Source organism: Balaenoptera ricei, chromosome 7 (assembly GCF_028023285.1).
Source record: "Balaenoptera ricei isolate mBalRic1 chromosome 7, mBalRic1.hap2, whole genome shotgun sequence".
Lineage (NCBI taxonomy): Eukaryota > Metazoa > Chordata > Mammalia > Artiodactyla > Balaenopteridae > Balaenoptera > Balaenoptera ricei.
Window position 1 is genome coordinate 58123731 of NC_082645.1, and position 23470 is coordinate 58147200.

Genomic DNA, 23470 nt, shown 5'->3' on the forward strand with positions numbered 1-23470 from the left:
TGAAATAGTATTGAATACTTGATGAGGAAAGATAGTGCAAATGCCTTGCCTACTATAAGCTTCCCTTTATGTTGAACTCCTTACATAATTTTTTATTTATCTTTGTATATATCTTAATAAATTATCTAAAATCCCTTTGTATGAACAAGTTACCATTTATACTTAGGAGGAGACAAAGTAGAGCAGTAGAAAGTTCCAATTTTTAGGTTTCTCCTTGGCTTCAGAGACTTTGATAGTTACTATTAATATCCCTTTTGCTTCCTCCATATGACAGCATTTCCTGAGGATAGATTTTACGTGAATAAGAAACCAGTGTTTGCGTCAATAGTATTATGGAATCATTACCTTAATTGACTGAGTTCCACGATTGGTATAATAAAGGTTTCTTGATAGCCAATCTAAGGCCAGGCTCGTAGAAGCCCCCAGACTTGATAGAGGAACAAACACTGTCCTGTTGGTGCCATCTGTCTTCACTCTGTGAATTTCACCCTGGAAAGAAAGACAAGGAGGGCTGAGCTGTTTCCAGGCCACAGCTTCACTGCAGCTACTGTGTTTCTTTAACACGCCTCACACGTGGAAGAAAGGCAAAGTTTCAGGGCGGCTGGCTGGGGTTACTGTGTATAACGCTAACGCCAGCAACACTGAAAACACTGATTTGCAAGCGCATCACAGGAATATACAAGGCTTACCATTCAGGCTCCCTCTGATATCAGCTACAGAAGTTTATTCCTTAACCACCACAGGCCAAAGAGTCATAAAAATAATCCAAGTCACAGGTGTGAATCAGGAGGCCAGGAGTATATTTTTCCACAGAGGTGACAAGCATCAACCACAAAGATCTTCCCTCTCTTCCTCATTTGTATTTTCCTTGCCCCTTCCCCATCCTCACAGGTTTCTTCCCTAAAGGGTGAGGAAAGGGTCCCAGTGGAAAGGAAACTGGAGGAGTGTTCTTTTTTATCCTAGAGGCAAAGATTCTGAGTAAAGGCCACAGTGGCCACATCAGATGCTTTCCTGGAATTCCCTTAGGGAACTACTGCTTTTGGTCTTGAGCGATGATGATTTTTATGTTAGTCTAATATCCTCATTTTTATCTTAGTCTAATAGACTAAAGCTCCTTAAGAGCAAGCTTTGTTACTGCTTCCTCTTGGCATGTACTCTGCAGTTGGAAGCAGCTAGTTCAGTGCAGGGAGAAGAGTAGTCACTTAATACTTGCTGAATGAATAAATATACCCAATAGCTTAAATGTGCTTACTGTCAGGTCTTTGCTCCAGGCCAACTTCCCATTGACATCCCTCACTAAATTAAAAAATGCTCAGTGGTAAATCTATTTATGTCTGGGCCATTTCCCACCCAGCAAAAATATAAGAAGGCTTCAGTGCTGGTAGGCTCTTCAAGAACAAGCTGCATACTTTGAATGTTATTCGAAACTTACTGGATTTTCAAGCCAATAGATGAATTGCTCTGAGTAATCAACTGCAACATCATAACCATTCTGTATCCCTGATATGGGCACCATAGCATCAAAGGTCTTCACCTCAGGGTTAAGGGAGATTCCAAAAATTATACTGTGTCTTACAACTATTAGGAACGCTTCATCACCTGTGAAAATAACAGAATATCTCTCAAAATTATATCCCAGACATTTAGAGTAACAGAAGGTAATGGATTGGTACCATCTGATGGGACAAAATGCCACTGCAGAACTGCTGCAATAACTATAATGCATGATGGATATTTCACCAGATAATCCAGGGCCTTCCATTGGGTTTCAATGGGTTGCTGCGTCACCAGACCACCAACTTCACACATAAGACCTCTGGAATTACCCAAAGTAGATCAGCATTTACCATACTCTTCATTAATTCCTTACTCACGCTGCTAAACTATCCAAGTTTGCTAAGAGTCACAGACAAGAAGTTCTTCCATTTCTATATGCAGAATAACTCAGAGAAAGGAGAGTTCGATTTTGCCCCAAAATGTGAAAGAAAATTTATAGACTCTTCTTGGTGAATGGCAGTTCATTAGTTTTAATTATGTTCAGAAAATAACACCACAAAGTGCTGCCTAGCGTTTATGAGAGACTTTAATTACTAAGTAAATCTAATTTATGATCCCACCAATTGTTGTTTGACTAATGTCTACCTTCCACATTAGATTCTAACTCCCAAAGGGCAGTGACCCTGTCTGATTTACTCACTATTATGTCCCCAGAGCTTGGCTTATAATAGTTGTCTAATAAATATTTGCTAACTGAATGGCCCCATAAATGAATAAATGGATGGATACATAAGTAAATATGTAAAGAATGCCTTCTAAAGTTCTCAGAAGTATCTGTACATTGCAACTTAAACATCTTCATAATGCCTTATTTAAACTATCAGTTCAAGTAGGCTCTTTAATAGATAATGAGGTCCATTTTCAAAGATGATCTTTATCCAAATTGTAGTCCCTTTATCAAAAAATTAATGAAGTTCACGAGTAGGGTTTTATTATCATTCCTCTGTGAGAAAAGGAAAACTTTGGAATGTGAGTTTTGTGTTACTAAGACATATAAGATATAGCACCTATTAAGACACTACATAAAATGATTAATCATTACATACTCTTCATGGGCTAAAAATGGTGTTTGCATTATTTTGATCATCCAGGAAGCTTTACATCTTCAGCAGGATTATTTTGACAATTTTTTCTTTACTTAACTTCCATGTCCTATTAGCTTTTCCTTGTTCCTTGTTCCTGTTTCCACTACCGAGAAATGACTCAATTTATTAACCTGGTACAAATCTAAAGTAAAATTTGCAACTCTTCATGCTTAATAGTTTACAAAGCATTACAATATATAGCATTTAGTCTTTCACAGCAACCCTGCAAAGTTGTTTTCAGAAACAACTGAGGCCAAGGAGCTTCCCACAGCTCTGCAGCTTCCACAGGAAACAAGGCAATGAGATTAACCCCCAAGCCTTGACTCTCTCAGCTGCTCCACTATGCCTCTCTTCTGAACAACTGCAATAACCATAATAATCGTCGCCACTTATTGAGAAGACATGCTACACAGCATGCAGCAAATAAGTACTACTTCATTTAATTCCTCTTCCTGAAGCCTCATAACCCTGCTTGTTAGGTAGTTATCCCCCTCCCCCAAATTTCAAATGAGGCACAAAGAAACTAGCATATCTAAACCAGGTCACAGCAACGTTGCTTGAACTCTCCAAAACCTATGTTCTTAATCACTCCTCTGCAAAAAGTGCAGGCTGGGTACTACTTATCGAATATCAAATCACCACTCAATTCATTTGATTTAACTGCAGAAATTAAAAATTATGAGTTTAAGATGTACCCTGAATATACTGAGATGATATTTAATGATGTATTAATTATATATTATAAATGTTCATTGGTTCAGAGAAACAAGAAGTATTTCCCAGTTTCACAGGGGAACTTTTACTTACTCAAAACCTGATTCTGTTCTTTTAAATGGGTAATTTTTCTTTTGCTTAATTGTAAGAATTGTCAACCAAAGCACTGTTTAAGGCCTAAAAAACTGCACTTCTCATCCATCAAACATGGGCCTTCCTGATTCCTCTAACAAGCTCTTCCCTTGAGAGCACCCAGCACTACTCCTTCAGCCATTACTCTTCCCTGGGGATGGGTCTCAGGACCTCCATCTGATCACTGCAGGTGTGTTTGAGAGGGTTTACAGCCAGTGAACATTTGTGGGCCACAGACCAGAGATGGGGTATCATTTAATGCTGCACTGGCAGAAGTGACCACTGAGACAGCAGGTGGCATAGGAAGGTGCATGAAAAGTGCTCTGTGGGAAAGAAAACAGGAGTGATTTTATGACTCTACACATCTATAAAGGAATGAGCAGGTGAAAAACACAGGAATGGAGAAGAAGCAAAAAGGGATATTGGAGGGTTTGTCATTCACTCAACATTTACTGAGTGCCACTGTGTGCCACGGGCAAAAAGCATACATCAAGGAATCAGGTAGAGGATTTAGTCTCAAGGAACTTAGAGTCTGGAGGGTCAGACAAAGTATATGGACCATGACCATGAAAGAGTAGGCACAGCAGCACCTAGGGTTGGCTGGAAAGGAGTTCAGGAGGTCTTAGTCTTTTGAAATGAAAGAACATTTCTTCATTTTCTATTTTTCATGTCATGATCCTATTAAGATTAGTGTTAGCAGAGCAAAGAAGTGAAAAACAACAGTCAGGAATGGGAAATTTATGTTGTCATTAAGAGGTGACATTTATGACTCCCAAGCCTAGCTCCTCCCAAAGTATGACCTTGCACAGCCCTGGATTTGCGGTTGTTAATTTTAGGGGTTGCTGGGAAGATGTTTTGGTTTGAGTTTTGGGGGTTTCTTTGGCATTGTGGGGAACGTATTTGCTAAACATTAAAAAACTATTTCATACAGAGAAAGCTCTCCCTTTAAAATTTTATAGCATAAAATTAGGAAAAAATAGAAATATCCCATAATCCCCCTTCCCAAGGTAAGCATTATTGGCACTTGTGTATCTTGTCCTCCAGACTTTTTTAATGCGTGATTTTACATAGCCAATATTAAACCATCTCTGCTTTTTCACTTGATCTTATCACATAAGCACTTCCAAAGATATTTTAGACACTTCGCAGACAAAATTTTAGAGGCGATCGAACATTTAAATCAAGTAAAACATTTTCATCTATGAATGTTAACAGTCTTCTAAGCTTCCTGTTGGAAAAAAAAAATGCAACTTTTTTTTTTAGTTCACATATACTGGCACTCAGTTACCCAGCTGGTGCTCAGAAGCCAGTTGGAAACTATTGAAAAGGTTCCACCTCAGTAAAGTCAGTCCATGGGAAAACCACTAGTGGAATTATTTGTGAAACAACAAAAGGTACTATTTAGAGTTTACACTTATCAATCACCATCAGATAGTAATACAGATTACACAAATCCCCAATGCACAGTTCAACAATCTTTGTGTGGTGAAAGAATGCTTTGTATGCAGAATGTCTATAGCCCAGTTTAATCTTCTGCTGAAAGACTCTGAGGACACACTAAATTAAACAATGTCAACAAGGATTAGGTTTATAATAAAGCTCTGAAGAAAAATGGCAAATGTCAATCCCTTTGTAAGCATTACCAATAATTAAAATCTTTCATCACAAAAGTATCATTGCAAAATATTACATGTCAATGGAATTTGATAGTAACCTTACATCTGCATAACCTGTAAACACCATAAATTTCCTGGATTCAGGAATATACTTTCCATTTGAAAACTAAATTTCCCTCTAGATTGACTCTATTTTTCTCTTAATTTAGCAATTTTTTCCCATTAACCATTTAATTTTAACTTGTCTACAGCCATTTTTTATCAGTATCAAAACACATTTACTCCTCTTCACTGAGAAATGAAAGAAACTTGAGTTTAGACTACCTCTTTAGATTTTTAAGCAAAGGCAAATGATTTCTTAGAAATCTCCTTTGCGGATTGACTAAATCTTGTCCTTCCTTTCTTGCTCCCTAAAGTATTTAGTATAACTCTCCACATACTCTTCAATCAACCCAGTAAGATATCTAGAATGAGAAGAAGAATAAATTGTTCAAATAATCCCTTAAAATATTTCATACAGAGAAAACTTTCATTTTTAAAGTACCATACAGTAATAGTAAAGGTACTGAAACTGGAGTCAGAAGACACAGACTATAACACTCATTATTGACTACTGGTTATGAGAATAAAGATGAGATCAGGAACCTAAAAAATGAAGCTATCCACAAATATTAAGGATTTTTACTTCTAAATGCAGAATCTGGAACTTCCCATTATCATAGCTTGCCTGACTATAACCAGGTAAGAGAAAATGTGAGGTTCAAGATTGTTGAATTACATGCACACATAATATTAGCTGCATGTACAGAAACTATATTACAATTACAACTCAATTGGAATACAGTTTCTGTATGTGGTCAATTGGAATACAGTTTCTGTATATGGTGCTCAATTAACACCCCATATAGCACACACCCTATAGACACCTGCTGATCAGAGGGAACACAGCACACACCCCATCACCAAGTGGTTTAGAGCTCACACAGCTTTGTACAAACTGTGGCAAGCTCCACCTTCAGGGCATACTTAAAGGACATACTGTACCTCTCACGCAAGTCACAGAATCATGAGAGAGATGCCACCCTGAAGGACAAGCACAGGAGTAAAGCCTCTCTGAGGAAAGCAAGCATAGATGGCTGCATTGGGCATGGACGCATGGATTTGTGGCTGTAATACAAAGAGAAGAGAAGAAAACATTGGTGAATGGAAAACATTGATGAATGGATAAAGACATGGTATGTATATATACACATATAATCGAATATTATTCAGCCCGCAAAAAAGGAAATCCTCCATTTGCAACACATGGATGGACCTGGAGGGTATTATGCTAAGTGAAATAAGTCAGACAGAGAAAGACAAATACTATATGATATCACTTTTACATGAAATCTAACTTTAAAAAAAAAATGAACTGAGAGAACAGACTGGTGCTTGTCAGAAGCAGAGAATGCGGGGCAGCAAAATGTGTGAAGGTGGTCAAAAGGTACAGACTTCCAGATACAAGGTAAATAAGTCTTGGGTATGCAATGTACAGCATGATGACTATAGTAAAGAGTCGATCTTAAAAGTTTTCATCACAGAAAAAAAAATGTGTGGTGATAGATGTTCACTGAACTTATTACAGTGATCATTTCACAATACATACGTATATCAAATCATTATGCTGTACACCTAACACTAATACAGTGTTATGTGTCAATTATATCTCAATTAATAAATTGTCCTTCCAGAAGCCCCCAATATTTGGAGACACAATACATTAAGTTACATTGGCTGGTTTGGTATTTACCCTTCCCCAACATCATTCTTTCAACACAGAATTCATAAGAGGCATAAGAGGGAGGAGTGACTTGCCCAAGGTCACAGATCAATCCAGTCTATAAACAGAACAAACAGCCACTGAGTAATCCAGAGCTTAGTAACAGAAATTTGATGCTACATAAGATGTGTCTCCTTGGCTGACCCCAAAGAGATCTTTTTACATTAAATGAAACCAAGTTGTGTGTTCCCTGTGTGACCTTGACATTTACCCACTGTAGTCCAAGTTTTGGTTAGATAATAATCTTTTATTTTTCTATTGATGACATCTTTGTGTGTTTCTGCTCCTTGAAGTAGAGGGATCCTGTGTGCATCCTGTGCTCATAGGATGCTCTCTAGATCCTATATATTCTTATTACATACACCTTGTTAGATGCAGTAATCCATTTGTTCACTCAAAAACTAGCAAGCCTTCACTATGTACCAAACACCACTCTAAGCACTGGGAATACTGTAAACATGAGGCAGATACTCTAACAAAGGGAGATAAAACTAAACTCATAAGTTGTGTGACTTTAGAACGTGAGAGTAAAGAGCAAAAGAATTATGAGAGGCGGTGCCATTTTCGATCGGATGGTCGAGGGTCACCAAGGAGCATCTAAGAGAATTCTAAATAACATGAAGCAGCAACTCAGGCAGACATCTGGATGAGGGGCGTCCCAGGGCAGAGGCAAGAGCCAGTGCAGATGTTCAGAGATGGTAAGTAGCCTGGTGTGCTTCTGTATCAAAATGAAGTCCAGTGAAGTCCAGTATGGCAAAAGAAAGTGGGAGAAAAGACCAGGGAGACTTGAGTATGTAAAGACATACAAGATTTGAGTTTTCCATGGTAAACAGAGGTCATGGAAATGTATTGTCCAAACAAATGGGTCTGCAACATTATACATTTTACATTCCCCAGATCAATGTTTTCCAAGCTATACCATGCAGGAGATCTCTATCACTTACAAGCTGGTTGTTTTGCAGGATGAACCACAACAATTCCAAGGGGCTGGTGAAGAGACAGTACTACGGATTGGTTCCCCCCATGCCACTTGTTGGCTTTCATAATCTCATGAGTAGCACGGTCACTCCAGTACACGGAATCTTCAAAGAGACTTAGGGAGTAGGGATGCCGCAGAGTCTGTGAAGCAGAAGAGAACAATGAGACCTAGAAATAAAAATGAAGCTGAACAAAGTAGAAAAGGATACCTACCCAAGAAGATGGTTTCCTTTAGCATTTAATTTAATAAAAACATAGTGAAATCATTGGTCAAGAGACAGAAAAAAAATACTTCTTGACCTATATCCCACTTACCAACCAAAATACTTTTATGTACCTGTGTCACTTAGCCTTCATTTTTACTCTGGTAATTACACTGGGCATCCATCTTATAAACAAAAGCAAAACTGAAGTGCAGAAAGTAAGGTGACTTATGTAGATCACCTATCTAGTTACAGGAGAGATCCCCCAGGGCCTCTTCAAGTCACAGAACTATAAACAATCACAATCTTAAATAGAAGTCAATAATAGCTTTTTGGTAAAATACATATTTTCTCATTTAACTTGTGACAATAAATTCACCAGAATTTCCTGAATAAAAATACAAAATATATAACAGGCTATGATTTCATGGAGGGAATCTACATATAATTAAATCATTATTTACATGGACTTAGAGAAGCAACAGATTAGCATCTACAGATCAACTAAGTCACACGAGCTATTAATCCTTCCTGGACGTGGCACAATCTGATCATGAACTAGAATATTGATTTTCTGTCAATAATAAAAGATAGATTGACCCTTCCTCCTGTTGATATTTCCTGGATGGACCTTGTAATGTCTATGACACAACAGTGAATTTCTTAGCTTTCTTGTTACTCTATCTGCTTCTTACTAAACCATTATTGTGGTCTTAGTTTCCTTTCCTCACTACCAACTTACCAAATCACTGGCTATCACCTGCCGCCGATTGCTTCCATCATATTCACAATAGTCTATGTAATCAAGATAGCCATCCACGAAATACAGCAGCCTGTTGGGGTAGTCAATAGCTAAGCCATTGGGCCAGAAAACCTTCTCCTGGATAATCACGGTACGCAGACTGCCATCCATGCTAGCTCGCTCAATGCGAGGGTGATGGCCCCAGTCAGACCAGAACATCACACAGGCACTGTGAAAAGAAACTAGTTACCGACTGGATGGGACATATTTCAAAATGGAAAATGACTGTCATTTTAAGTAACAGAATATCCTGTTTAAGCTCTGCTTAAAATAACTCATCTCCAGGTCAGAATATATGCACAGAGCTTACTATTTCCTCTGAGAGTCACAAAGTAAAACTGTAATCATAATGCAATCACAAGCCATCTGGGTGTTTTTATAATGTTCAGAAAACGTGCAGTATACTGTGACACTGAAATGTCTCAATGCCGATTCATGTTTCTGTACAATCCACAAAGAGTTGATCTAGAAAAGTTCATCTGTCCCTGTTTATCTACCCTGTCATTTTTAAGATAAGTCAATTTATCCATCATCAGAGATTTATCATAAATTTCACGGGTGCGAAATTTACTTTACAATATCTAGGAAGTCTGCATTGCATTGAACATAATTTGCCTAACTCATCTTCCTGCAGAAAAGAATCTAAGAGAATCTAAGGAAATTCAAGGAAGGAAGCCTTCAAAGTTTTCTAAGCACATGGGAGAATTTCTTCTTCTTCCCTTTAGGGCCAGCAGGCAAAAACTTCCTTACATGACATAAAAGGAAGTTCTAGTAAACAATATGAAACTGAAGCAGGAAAATCTGGCTTTTTTGTTATATAACCATGAGGTATACATGGCACAACAAGTACCATGCCCGTCTATGGAATATTACTGCACGCATTCATTAGACTTAATCATTTATTGCCAAGCTAATAAATCAATGTGTAAATTTTGTGATATGAATATTAGCCACAGCATGCCATGTTATTTTTCCCTCATACAATGTTAAGGCAACATCATTTAAAAAAAAAAAAAAAAAAGAAGTCTTACGTAGTTCTGGGATCCAACACTAGTCCCCTTGGATTTGTTATGTTTTCACTAAGCAGCACGGTCCTGTGACTCCCATCCAGTTTAGAGACTTCAATTGTTTGCAGAGAAAAGTCTGTCCAGTAAAGATTGCGTCCTACCCAATCTACTGCAATACTTTCAGTCATGGTGATACCACTGTCAAGCGTCTAAAGACAAAAGTGAATAACGAGTGAATTCTAAAGGGAATAAATGAATGCAAACATGGAAATTATATGAAAATTGAGAATAAGGCATCTAATTTGTCCTATGATTGCTTATGAAGATTAGAAAACTTTGTCTTCCCATGTAGAAACAGTAGGGTTTTCTGGAAAAATATACAAGATTGTGTAGAACTGAATACTCTATTGTTGGATTGGTCTGTAGTTTCATTTTGGTTCCAGAATTTTTTCAATTAAACAAAAGCTATATCCGTTTGCTAAGCTGGCAACCCTATGAAACTTTACAATGTTCACATGGCAAAAGTAATACCTTTATTGATTGAGTGCCAACAATTACAAAATAAATTTCTAAGGGGCAGAGGAAACATAACCATCAAGGATCAAGAAACTGAAACTCCGGGAGATTGATCAAGAAACATAACTGAATTAAAGCTAAGAAAAGCAACCTCAACAGCAAGGTCCTACTGTATAGCATGGGGAACTATATTCAGTATCCTGTAATAAACCATAATGGCAAAGAAAAGAATAAATTTTAAAAACATTTTTAAAAGATAAAAGAAAGAAAATCAACCTCCCCTGTGTTTCCCTTATCTCTCATCCACTAAGAAAAAAATTTGCAAAAGGGACCTCCAAGATGCTGTGAGGTCTCTGCATCATATGACCTGCAATTCAGAGCCATGCATCTCCCTTCAGATCCCATCAAATAGGAGTTAGGAACATCGGGGTCCCTTGGGTGTGATGTGGCCCGGAGGAAAACATGAGAACAACCTAAGATGAGGTAGGGCCTTCTCTCACTGGTGAGTAACAGCAAATAGACCCAAGACAGGGGAACTAGTCAGGTCAAAGGCCAGTAGACATGTACTTACTAGTTTCCTATCTGTTCCATTTTGAAACGCACGCCAGATTTTACCCTGAGTTCCATCAGACCAAAAGATATGACCACTGACTGAATCAAAATCAACAGCCACAATGTGAGAACCGTCCTGGACAAGGGCGTGGATAGAATGCTCCTGCTTGGTGATGTTGTCAGCAACAAGCTGGTTCTGACTCGCCGCAAGTAACAGCAGACTTTCAGATGCTGTCCAAGAAGAAAATACAAGTGTCAAAGATTCTGGGAGAAAAAACAATCAATATTTGATGTAATACCTTTGGTAACAGCAAGAAGATGTCATTCCAAACTAGAGAAATGGGAAAAACAAACAAAAATTCCTATAAGAATGATGTTACCTTAATAGTTAGCTGATTTTCATGAGTGTTGAAAGTAAGCTTTTTCGAAATATCTTTCTTCCTTGAATTACACTTTAGTGTTTATCTAAATATCAACCTGGAGTGAACTCTACTTGCATTCTTCCTGTTACTATAGTTACTTTTGTACTTGCTTATTTTGTACTTTGCATTCAGCTGTTGCAGAGACTTCTAATCATCCCCATGTCCCCTCTCCTCTTCTTCCTTTTCAGTAATAAATTATGCCAAGTTTTAGCACAGCACAGGGCCTACCAGCTAGAGACATTTCCCCATTTCCATTTCAGTTTGGAGTGACCATATGACTAAGTTTTGAACAATAAAATGTGAACAGAAACGATGTGTCAAATTCTAGGTGCCATCCTTAAAAGGAAGCTACTCGTCCCTTTCCTACTTTCTGGGAGCAGGCAAAGACTGGAGCAAAAGCAATGGATCCCTAGATGGAAGCCACACCAGCTTTTACCCCCTGAACCGTCTACCCTCCAGACTCCTGCCTGAAAAAGAAAGAAACTGCCTACTTTGTTTCAGCATTCTTTATCTGGTCACTTTTATTTATTTATTTTTTTAACATCTTTATTGGAGTATAATTGCTTTACAATGTTGTGTTAGTTTCTGCTGTATAACAAGTGAATCAGCTATACATATACATATATCTCCGTAACCCCGCCCTCTTGTGTCTCCCTCCCACCCTCCCTATCCCACCCCTCTAGGTGGTCACTATCTGGTCACTTTTAAAGTAGCCAAAGCAATACCCTAACACATAGTACAAATACTTTCACGTAGTAGAAACTGAATTAATACTGGTTGAACTGAATTCATTAAGCATTATATAAAGATGGTGAAATTTGTTAAACGTGACATTTAATCTTAAACTCTGGAGTGTGCTTGGTAAACTGGCTGGAGTAAGTTCACTTTCATTACCTGTAGCTTTGCAGGTCCTCTGGTCAGCGTCTAACCTGTATTCCGGATCACACCAGCACCGAAAAGAACCTCTCATATTGTAACAGTGCTGGCTACAAAAGCCTGGAATACGACATTCATCTATGTCTTCACAGGTCTTAGAATCATTGGCAAGCAGGTATCCCAATGGACACTGGCATTGAGCCCCATAGGGCCCTTGAATACACTGGTGAGTACAACCACCATTGGAATCTGAGCAGCTCTCCTGGTCTAGAATAAAGAAAAAGAATCACAGAGTGGAAAAGTCAGGAATCTTTGCTTCTTTGGTTCACTCGGTTGTATTATGTGTCATACAGTCTCAGGCCACCTTCAACACAATACCCAGGTAAGAGCTATGAGCAGAATCCACCTGGATGAGGTCCACAGGCTGTTCAGTGCTCCGATTTGCCTGAGGATTTACCATCTTTCACGTCCACTGGACTTGGACCACTTTCTTCACTACAGCCTTCTATTATAACTCCATTTAGTGCAATGAGAGAAACTTGGGGAAATATGGTGGACACCAAGAAACACAACTATCGTTGGTAAAGCATGCAAAGAGACCTAAATTACTTGCCATTTGCTTCCTGTCATTCTTCTACCTACACAGAAATGGAAGATAAGACTTTGACACTGAAGAGCAGAGCTGGAAGGTCTATAAAGGAGAAAGGCAATTGGAAGACTACAGGGCACAGATGCACTGACATGCCATCATCCTTACTTTCAGGGCTAAAACGGCAATGCCTGAAGCACCCAAAGATAGTTCATCTACCTGAGGATGCAAATGCCCTCTATTTCCATGTGTACTCTTATTTATAAGAGTCATGATATGAAACATGCACTAGAAGGGGAAGTAAGTCAAAATGATTAGGACATTTTCAGCACAAACGCAATGCATTTAAAATCATAAGAATCTAAAATACTTTGCAATCATACCTGGCTGGGTATCATCTGAGAGTGAGCATTGATTAAAGAAGAAATAAAGAAAGGACAGTAATTAGGATTACATGCCAATCACAGGATTTTAATCATAGCAAACACAAATCCCCAGACTTCATTTGTTTTGTGGCAAGTTCTGATTGAAATCAGAAAATATTAAAGTTAGAGAAACTTAATGAGCGCATTACCAACAGAACCAAATTTAATTTGACGATCTAATGAAGTAAAAACACAGAACCGGGTGCAAAGGATTTAATGAGAAATATTATCCAGTGATGATTTATTTGAACTACTCCATGATGGCTATCCCTACACAGATCTAAGTTCAGAGAGGAACCGAGACCCCTTCCTCAAAAGCTACATGGTGACTGTGACAAAGAGGACGCACAGCCGGCCACTGCTCAGGATGAAGTTATGGCAGCAAACTGTGGTCGGGAAACTTACTGCAAAGCGGGGACTCATCTGTCCCCCTGGGGCAGTCAGGGTTGCCATCACATACTGCACTCAGATTCACACAGACGCTATAACCGGGGCATTGCCATTGCCAACTGGGACACTGAAAGGCCTGCGTAGGGCAGCCCTTCTCATCGCTCATATCCCTGCAGTCATTGTCCCCATCGCAGAGCCACTCCCGGTAGACGCAGTTTCCATTGTCACAGAGGAAATGAGATGAAGGGCAGGTTTTGGGGGCACAGCCATTGTGCTCATCAGATCCGTGGAGGCAGTCCGGGTGGCCATCACACTCCCAGGTCTTCGGAATGCAGATGCCATCTGCCTGGCACTGAAATTCATCTTGGTGGCACATACCAGGAGGCCTGGTTGCTGAGAGAACAAAATGGGGGAAATGGGCTTGTGGATGCAATCCATAATCCCTTTCATATAATTCCTAGATTCAGAGGAAACGATTTTGGATCAGTGGTAGGTTTATAGTAATGACTGTGACAAATGTAATATTAAAATCTAAAATGACACGAGTCTTCTCTGACACTGTGGCACGTAGAGATCTTTATGCGTCAGATTAGTGGATCTGACAACAAAGGATGTACAACTCTTGGATAGAAGATAAGTCCCTGGGTCAAAAGAAAATTCTATTTCCTGTGTTTCTAATTATGGATTAAACAATAAAGAATCACCAGAGCAATTAAATAGAGCTTAAATAGCTACGGTGAACTGGAATTCATGGGTTTAATGTCGTATATTTGGATGTTATCATTTTCCCTCAAATGAATTATATCAGATGAAACCAGCACACATTAAGTAAACAAAAGATGACTGTAAATCCTCAATTCTTTGCAAACTTTCCACTATTCACCAAGCAATCCTTACGAGATAAGTAAGAATTGCTTGCCTATTTCACAGGAGTAAACCCAAACTCCCTCCTAGGAACTTTTTAAGGCAAGAGCAAGTCAGGGGCAACGGCACTTTAACCTCAGATCACCACAGAAGAATTCCATGTTTTCAATGTGAGACAGGAAATTCAGTGATTAAGAATTTCTGGGTGTTGTACACACCTATACAGTATGTAAGCATTTAACTTTTCTTTTTGATCCATAGATTTAAACACTTCTGATTAGGGAGGAGAATTGATAGAAACCTACTATTTGTGGTCCAAAATACCATTATTCAAACAAATGACCACCTCACCTCATTTAATATAAAAAGTGGGCAGTAACAAATCCTGTCCATTATAGATTTACAGCTTGTGGAGAGTATAGGTCCAACAGATTTATAGTCTGTGAAGTCCTCCTTGAATCCTCTGAAAAAATTTCTTTTCTCTGAACCTTCATAGAATTTTATCTGAATCATTTCTATAAGGCCCTTGTAACTATCTACCTTGTTTTGTTTCTTACTTTCTATAATTTCTCTTACCAGACTCTCAGGACAAAGACCATATGTAACATGTTAGCAGATACTGAACAAATGATTTGCTTGATTTCACCTCCCTACTGACATTTAAAAGAAACCATTAAAATACCTTTATAAATAGTAAACCTCAAAACTTTGAAACCCACTAATTTGGTATGCCCTAGGAAAAATTAACAGTGAGAACAAAAATATCTGAGAAATATTTAACCTACTCAAGAGACAATTTGAAAGTGCCCATTTACAACCACTCGATTCACAAATTATAAGTCGCTGTTTGGTAATGTCAAGTCAATTTTATTATATGTTCAATACTGTGTTCCTTTGACAATGCTTTGTAATTCAGGCTACCTTCCCTCTAGTTTGTCTAAGAGAAAATCTGTGGTAATATCAATACTGGTAAACATGTAATGACCCCTTCACCTGAAACATGCTAGGTATATGGTACTTACGACAATCTGTCTCATCAGAGTGGTCATTGCAGTCAAAAACACCATCACAGCGATATGTGTTGCTAATACAATTACCATTACTGACACATTTGAATTGAGAAGCAGTGCAATTAATTACTGAAAATGAGAGAGAAAAGTATTAGAAATTAAGCCAAGGAGCAAACAACTAAACATTGAGATTTTTCTAAACATCATGAATAAAAATAAAGCATTATTTACAATAGCCAAGATATGTAAGCAACCTAAGTGCCCATCAACAGATGAATGGATAAAAAAGATGTGGTATATATATATACAATGGAGTACTACTCAGTCATAAAAAAGAATGAAATTTTGCCATTTGCAACAACATAGATGGACATGGAGGGTATTATGCTTAATGAAATAAGTCAGAGAAAGACAAATACCGTATAATATCACTTACATGTGGAATCTAAAAAATAAAACAAACTAGTGAAAGTAACCAAAAAGAAACAGACTCACAGATATAGAGAACAAACTAGTGGTTAACAACTGGCAGAAGGAACAGGGGCAGGGCAAGATAGGGATAAGCTACAGGAATATATTATACAACAAAGGAATATAGCCAATATTTTATAATTATAAATGGAGTTAACCTTTAAAAATTGTGAATCAGTATGTTATACACCTGAAGCATATAATATTGTAAATCAACTATACTTCCATGGATTGATTAACTAATTAATTTAAAAATTTAAAAATAAAACAATGTACTTACTACAAGCACTCTCATCAGACCCATCAGCACAGTCGTGGATCCCATCACAGACAAAAGATAGGTCAATACATCGATGATTGGGGCAATGAAACTGACTAGGTGAGCATGTCTCTGTATTATCTAATGTCATCCAAAAACAAAACCAAGTAACAGTTTATTTCTTGTTCAGTGTGTACCAGAGCCAAACTGTAAAACGCTAAGGAAATACGTAAGTTATCTCAGTTGTATGTGCGCTCAAAATTCCTTCAAGTCAGCCAGATTGCCAAAGTCAGCCCATCCAGAGCCCAGCTAGGACACTTTTTGGAAAGAGGAAAAAAATATTACAGGGCAGAGTCAGAAACTGTGATTACACCTTGAAAAACAGACCACACTTAGAAAGTAAGCATCATGGCCATGGACTGGCCTACACCTCCTGAATGCTATGAAGTCCAAGACTCTGCACCAAAGCTAAGCAATGGAGCCCAGCAAGGCAACACGGTCCGCATGACCACAATGCCTAGTAGCAACAGTGTAGAGACAGATCATGATAACTGGATTTCATCCAAAATCTAAGCAGAACGATCCTCAAAACCAGGGTCCTAGCTGGCTGAAGAGACACAGCCTTAGAGTCAGATGCGCTGCCTCCCCCTACCCGAAACGTGAAGTCATAGTAAATATAGTCTCACAGAATGTGAAAGCTGGAGGGGATCTTAAAGCTCATCTAGTCCTGAGAAAAAGCGAATTGCCTAATCATGCAACCAAGACAGAATTTAGTCCAGGGAACTTTGCTCCACCTTAAACTATGACTGCTGATATGAAAACAAATGACAACCTAGAGGAAATCAGGAACTCGCAAGATGAAAAGCAGGTGGGTTAGATTAATGAAATTTAAATGTTCTGTGCCTCTTTATTCTGTTGCCTTTTTTGCCTGTATAAATGAAAAGGAAAACCAATAGCCAGATGTCTGGGTGTGTTTATATGATTTAGAAAGAAAAATTGTTTTAAATATCTGAATAGTTGAAGGATTTTATTTTCCAGTGTCTATCTGGGTGTTAGACATCAGAGACAGTGTTTTGCTTGCATAGAAAATATTTAGGAAGACTTGTTTTGCTTGCATAAAAAATATTTAGGAAGACTTCCCATGTCTTTGCTCCTATAGCCTATTAATACAGGGATTGACAGGTGAAGAGAAGTAGCTAAGATACAACGAAAATTACGTAAGCCTTCAAGGAAAGTGCACAAGGCCTACTGACTGTTCAAATCTATTCACCAGGCTGACCAACCAAGAGAAATCAGTTCAAAACTTACCGCATGACTTTTCATCAGATCCATCCCCGCAATCATTATCTGTGTCACAGACCCAGCTCTTTGGGATACACAGGTTATTATCGCAGGTGAAGAAGTCTGCGCGACAGGAAGTGGGTGCTCGGGTGGGGCAGTTCTGCTCATCACTGCCATCCACACAGTCATTTTGTTTGTCACAGCGCCAGTGTGAGGGAATGCACTGTCCCCCGTGGCCACACGCAAACGCTGAAGGTGCACAGGAAGTATCTACAACAGAAACGAATTGGTCATAAAGACATCTGTTTTTACAGCCTTTTAAATGAGATCTTACCTTGTAAAGGCCCATTTCTTCTCCTTTTGCAATGGGAGCGTTATACAAAATGTGCAAGTTTATTCAGCAACTATCATATGCCAGGCACTTTTCTAAGTGTTTACATATTTTTTTTCTCTCTTAATCCTCACAAGAATACTGTCAGGTATATATAATTCTCTGCATTTTATAGATGAGGAAATTGAGGCTTTGAGAGCTTAGGAATCTGCCCAAGACCAAAGCTCTAGTTGGTGTGACTCTAAGGCCCATCCTTTACTTCTAAGCTATGCTTCCTCTGATCACATGGGTCATTGGAAACTGATAAAACATTCATGTAAAATCTGCACTTTTAAAAACAAAAAGATATACACAAAATAAAACTTTAGAAATTTCAAAAATGTACAAATGAGCACTTTCATTTTCAAATGTCACTTTTCTTTCTATTAATGTTTCCTTGATAGAAATTTCTGAGATTTCAACTGTGCTCTTTTTGTCTTCTGCAATAGCATTTATTATAAATTGGATTACCATCAAAAGAAGAATGTAAAGATTAAAACCATCATTTCACCCATAATTCATTTTACACCAACAGGAGGAAAAAGGAATATAGCACATGAGATTTTCAAAAGCTATTATTGCAAGCACCTATTCTGTGATATTATTCTCTCCAATACTAAAGATTAGATCCAGTTTGTTTTGTTGACTTTTTGAGGAGTATGCCAAGATGCAATGACTCTGCATTGATCCAAACAGCCAATGTCAGAAAGAAATTTTGTTGAACACAGCCCAAATCAATGCTAGCAATCATCTGTAACATTATCTATGAATGATATTTATCGCCTAGCTTCCTAAAAGCCTTTGGAGTACATATTAACAATCCGAAAGGAATATTCTTTCCTATAGCGATAACCCAAGCCTTTTTTTTTAAGCCCCCTCTCTCTGTTCTATTCATCCTAGGAAGTATTGCCAGTGTACAGCTACTTACTAAATGTGCCACATTGAACCTCATCACTGTTATCATGACAGTCATCAATTCCATCACAGCGGTAGTGAATGGGCACACATCTGCCATTGTTACAGGGGAAGGAAAAGGCACCACACTGCTCCAACGGTGGCTCGCGGGATGGGTCTTCCACGCACGTCAAACGATCGGAAGTCAGACTCATTCCATAGGGGCAACCACACACCCGCTGGAAATTTGGCACTGGGAAGCAGAAGTGGCTGCAGTCACCGTTCGGATTGGTGGGTCGGTTACAGGCGTTAGACCCTGAAAAAGCAATGCCCCGAGATAAGTGAGTCAAGCACATTTCCTTTAGGTTGATCACAGGTTTGGTTGTCAGACCCAATATTAAAAACTTGATTCCTCTCGGAAATCAACGTGCCAAATAGCAATTTAAATACAGAAAAGTGCTGAAACGTGTTTTTCTCAGTTTTAAAGTTAGCTGAGTCAAACAGAAATTCTAAATCTTACACTTTAAAACTATCTGAGTGACAGGAAGATAAAACTATCAGGAGTTATGTTAAATAATAAGTACTTAAAGAGAAAAGGAGCCACCATATTAAACACATCCCTATAAAAGAAGCTGGCAACATCACTCACCGGTCTGGATTCTGGTATCATATACCTTCACATGCATTACAATACCAACGCCACTTCGGAGAACCACCAGTTGTCCACCATCTGTTTTCCTGACTCGAACAATACCACGCAGTCTCCAGTCAGTAAAATACACGTAGTCTAAGAAGGAACACGGTGATTAGTATTTTCGCCACAGCTCACTTACAAATCACTTGGGAAAATGCAATATGTTTGTAATGCTTCTTCCAAATGTGGGAAGCTTCTTCCATAAATATCTGTAATATGTTTCTGTAATCATTTTCCATGACTTGTTAGTCTCTAGAAATGACTCTTTAGAAGCCTATATATATATTCTTTTTTTTTTTTAAAGAAAACATTTATTTATTGACTGTTGAGCTTCTGAAGCTAAGGACCTTGAATAAAACAACAGAGTTGTAAGAATACTTCCTGATACAAATTTTTCCTGCACCAGTAGAGGTGAAAATTCTATGATTTGGAGAGAAAGGGAAGAGCTCTAGAGGAGTGTAATATAAACAGTGAAACTCAGGGAATAAAAACAATAGGAGTTGCTGGTATGGATCTCTGAGAGAGACCCTACCTCTCAGAAGCCTTTTTTCTTTTTTAATTTATTTATTTATTTTTGGCTGTGTTGGGTCTTTGTTGCTGTGCGCGGGCTTTCTCTAGCTGCGGCCAGCGGGGGCTACTCTTCGTTGCGGTGTGTGGGCTTCTCATTGCGGTGGCTTCTCTTGTTGCGGAGCACGGGCTCTACGCACTGGGCTTCAGTAGTGGTGGCTCCCAGGCTCAGTCACTGTGGCTCACGGGCTCTAGAGCGCAGGCTCAGTAGTTGTGGCGCACGGGCTTAGTTGCTCCGCAGCATATGGGATCCTCCTGGACCAGGGCTCGAACCCATGTCCCCTGCATTGGCACTTAACCACTGCACCACCAGGGAAGTCCCAGAAGCCTATATTTTTTATAATACTAGCGTTCAGGTTCAGGCAAGAATGTATGGAATATTGTGATGGTATTTAATAGCAACTGGGCTTAGATTGCCATGGGTAAAAATTTTTTTAAATCTCAGGATTCTTTTATAGAGCATTAGCTGATGCCTCAAAAGACTGAGTTCTTATCCCAGCTAAAGCAGTAACCTGCTGAGTGATCTTAGGCAAATACTTTACTGTGGTGGGGGGGGCTCATTTTTCTACTAAAATTAAGGAAATGGACTAAATCATCTCTAAGCTGTCTTCCAGGTCAAACATTTTATATCCCATGTTTTAATAAGAACATTTTTTTAAAAACTTTGACTCTCAAGTTTCATAACAAGCTGTTGAGAAGGAAAAGTACAGACCTAGTCCAAGAAGGAAATGTCAGTGTATGTTTAGGTATCAATAACAATTACCCAAAGAAGTGTTCCTACACCTAAAGCACACTGAGTAATGCTCCATGAAGCTGAAAATAGAAGATAGAGGCAATACAAGATTCTAAAACTCAAAAATTTGATCATGTTCATTTTACCTTAGATACTGAAACAGAGGAATAAACATATATATTTCAACAGAGTTTTTCAAAGAAAAGACTGAATCAAAGTGGATCTTCTCTTTAACAATAACTTAACTAACTAAAACTGCCAACTAACCAGAAAATGACTAAGATGTCACAAATTTTATCATTAAACCAGTTTTCCTTATCTATGGTCTAATCAATGACTAATCAGTCATCGGACTCACTAAATCTTATCTAGACTGACCGGCCATCTCAGGCCCATCACCCAGGAAGGCATCTTACTATATTTAAAAATATATAGTGTTCAGTAAACCTGTAGGTCCTGTGTGGTGCGCAGTCAAGGAGATCTAGCCTTTCATTAAAAAGACACGTAATTTCCATGGCATTATGGAATAAAAAATCTTTCTATAAGAAATTCACAATGAAGGGCAATGTTGAAAAGACACATTATTATTATTATTGATATTATTATTGTAATGTTGTGTTATTCTCATGGGTATGCACTCAAGTTTTTTTCATACTGATGAAACCAAAAGGTACTGAAACTTTATTCAATCCCAAAATATCCCAGCAAAGAGTAGAGAAAATTTAACATTCTTATAATGTTCCCATGTGACAACAAATAGGACATGTCTGACATCATTAGTAGAAAGGGAAAGAATGCACAGGCTGGGGGGCTGCGTATTTATAACTGACTCATCAAAAATCTCACAAGACCATTTTAAAAATATTTTTAAATACCATGCACTCCTCCACAGATAAACAGACAGCAGGGTGGAATATACAATATATTTACTAGCTATTCATTCCACACTACAGGTGTGTGACAAAGCCTTTGAATTATAGTCAGTGTCTAGTTTTTTTAAAGCACTATGCTAATTATTCAGAGTAGGAAGTTTCAACCAGAGACACAACTAGCATATGCATAGGGCCTTTGGTGGATCACAAAATGGCACCTCTCTAACTAGACTAATTATGGTTTATCAAGCAGAACCAGGGTAGATTTTAGTTTCTCCTTGCCCTCTTGGCCTGGCACAAGCTATACAATCATTCACAGAAACCCTGTTTTCAAGACTAAACAAACCACCTGTTTCGTAGTGACAAGCTAGATTCTTTTTCCCAGCAACTGAACCCAGGAGAACATGCTTACACTCACAAGAGGGGAGATGGGAGAAAGAAAACAGATACACCGGTGTGATCATTGTTGCTGCAGTTTCCCAGAATTCCATACTCCCAGCAATCTTAAATTATTTGGAAAGGTTGATGAAAAAACTACATTTAGCTATTCTTCATAAGCCATGTGCTAACACTTCTGTATCACAAAGATGAGTCAGCTACCCAGTTGATGAGTATGTGTAATGGTTCTCCCACAAGGATTCTGACAAGGTTCTTGCAAACATCAGAGAACAAAGAAATGCTACAATATGGACATACATACACTACCAAATGTAAAATAGATAGCTAGTGGGAAGCAGCCGCATAGCACAGGGAGATCAGCTCGGTGCTTTGTGACCACCTAGAGGGGTGGTATAGGGAGGGTGGGTGGGAGACGCAAGAGGGAGGAGATATGGGGATATATGTATATGTATAGCTGATTCACTTTGTTATACAGCAGAAACTAACACACCACTGTAAAGCAATTACACTTCAATAAAGATGTTTTAAAAAATTAAAAATAAAAATAAAACTTAAAAAAAAAGAAATGCTACAATAATTATTACAAACAGCCCTTGCTGTTTTATTCATGAAAATAAAGAAGCAGTAATGTACTATTTCTTTGCATGATATTTACATAACAGAGTTAAACTGTATAATATGTTTAATCTATAAAGTGCTACAACCATATAAGTTGTCAATATTATTATCTAAAAATTTCTCAAAACAAAAAATAAAAGTTAAATATTCAGTCAACTAACCAAATGTTTTATTTATAGATAAAAGCACCATTTCAATTAAAAAAGTGACCAGCTTTTCTGGAATTGTTAGATTGCCAAATGAGGATGAGTTTTATACAACTTGTACAGTATAAATAAGACACACTTCTTTTGCTTCAAAACATACCTTCAAAGACAGCAAGTCCAAACGGATGTGTTATCTGCTGTATACTGGCCAGGACTTTTCTATCTAACCCATCAAAGGTACTGTGCTCAATTTTATCAAAAAAGGCATCTACCCAGTACAATCGTGAAGAGCTAAAATAATAAAATACTTGGTTATTGGTTATCCAGAAACTAGCAAAGCACACTTTATACTAAAGGTATTCAAAAACAGCACGTTCAGTTGACACATTTATTAAGCAAAGTTTAATAGCTTCATGCTCTCCAGAAAGACAAAACAACTTTTATGAAGTGATTTTCAGTTGTCTTAGAAAACTTGAAATGTTGTTGAATGTTGTTATTTTCAAGCTAGGAATTTTAGTTTTCTCCTTATTAAATCCACAAGTTAGGAAAAATATTCGTAGTAACTTATGTTTAAAAGGTTAAACACGTTTCTTCCTTTATTCTCTC

At 38.1% G+C, this 23470-nt stretch overlaps 1 protein-coding gene across 1 annotated transcript in view; it reads right to left on the minus strand.

Moving 5' to 3' along the window:
• Window positions 1–23470, minus strand: part of LRP2 (LDL receptor related protein 2) — a 198216-nt gene that overhangs the window by 81927 nt on the left and 92819 nt on the right. Inside the window, exons 19-33 of the mRNA XM_059928047.1 lie at window positions 23025–23155; window positions 19485–19622; window positions 18870–19151; window positions 17599–17841; window positions 16312–16431; window positions 15573–15689; window positions 13702–14079; window positions 12301–12549; window positions 11004–11215; window positions 9941–10125; window positions 8850–9078; window positions 7871–8045; window positions 6149–6271; window positions 1433–1599; window positions 346–489 (exon numbers count right to left, since the gene is read on the minus strand). Of these exons, the coding sequence (XP_059784030.1) occupies window positions 346–489; window positions 1433–1599; window positions 6149–6271; window positions 7871–8045; window positions 8850–9078; window positions 9941–10125; window positions 11004–11215; window positions 12301–12549; window positions 13702–14079; window positions 15573–15689; window positions 16312–16431; window positions 17599–17841; window positions 18870–19151; window positions 19485–19622; window positions 23025–23155 (2893 nt within the window). The remainder of the gene's footprint in view (window positions 1–345; window positions 490–1432; window positions 1600–6148; window positions 6272–7870; window positions 8046–8849; window positions 9079–9940; window positions 10126–11003; window positions 11216–12300; window positions 12550–13701; window positions 14080–15572; window positions 15690–16311; window positions 16432–17598; window positions 17842–18869; window positions 19152–19484; window positions 19623–23024; window positions 23156–23470) is intronic.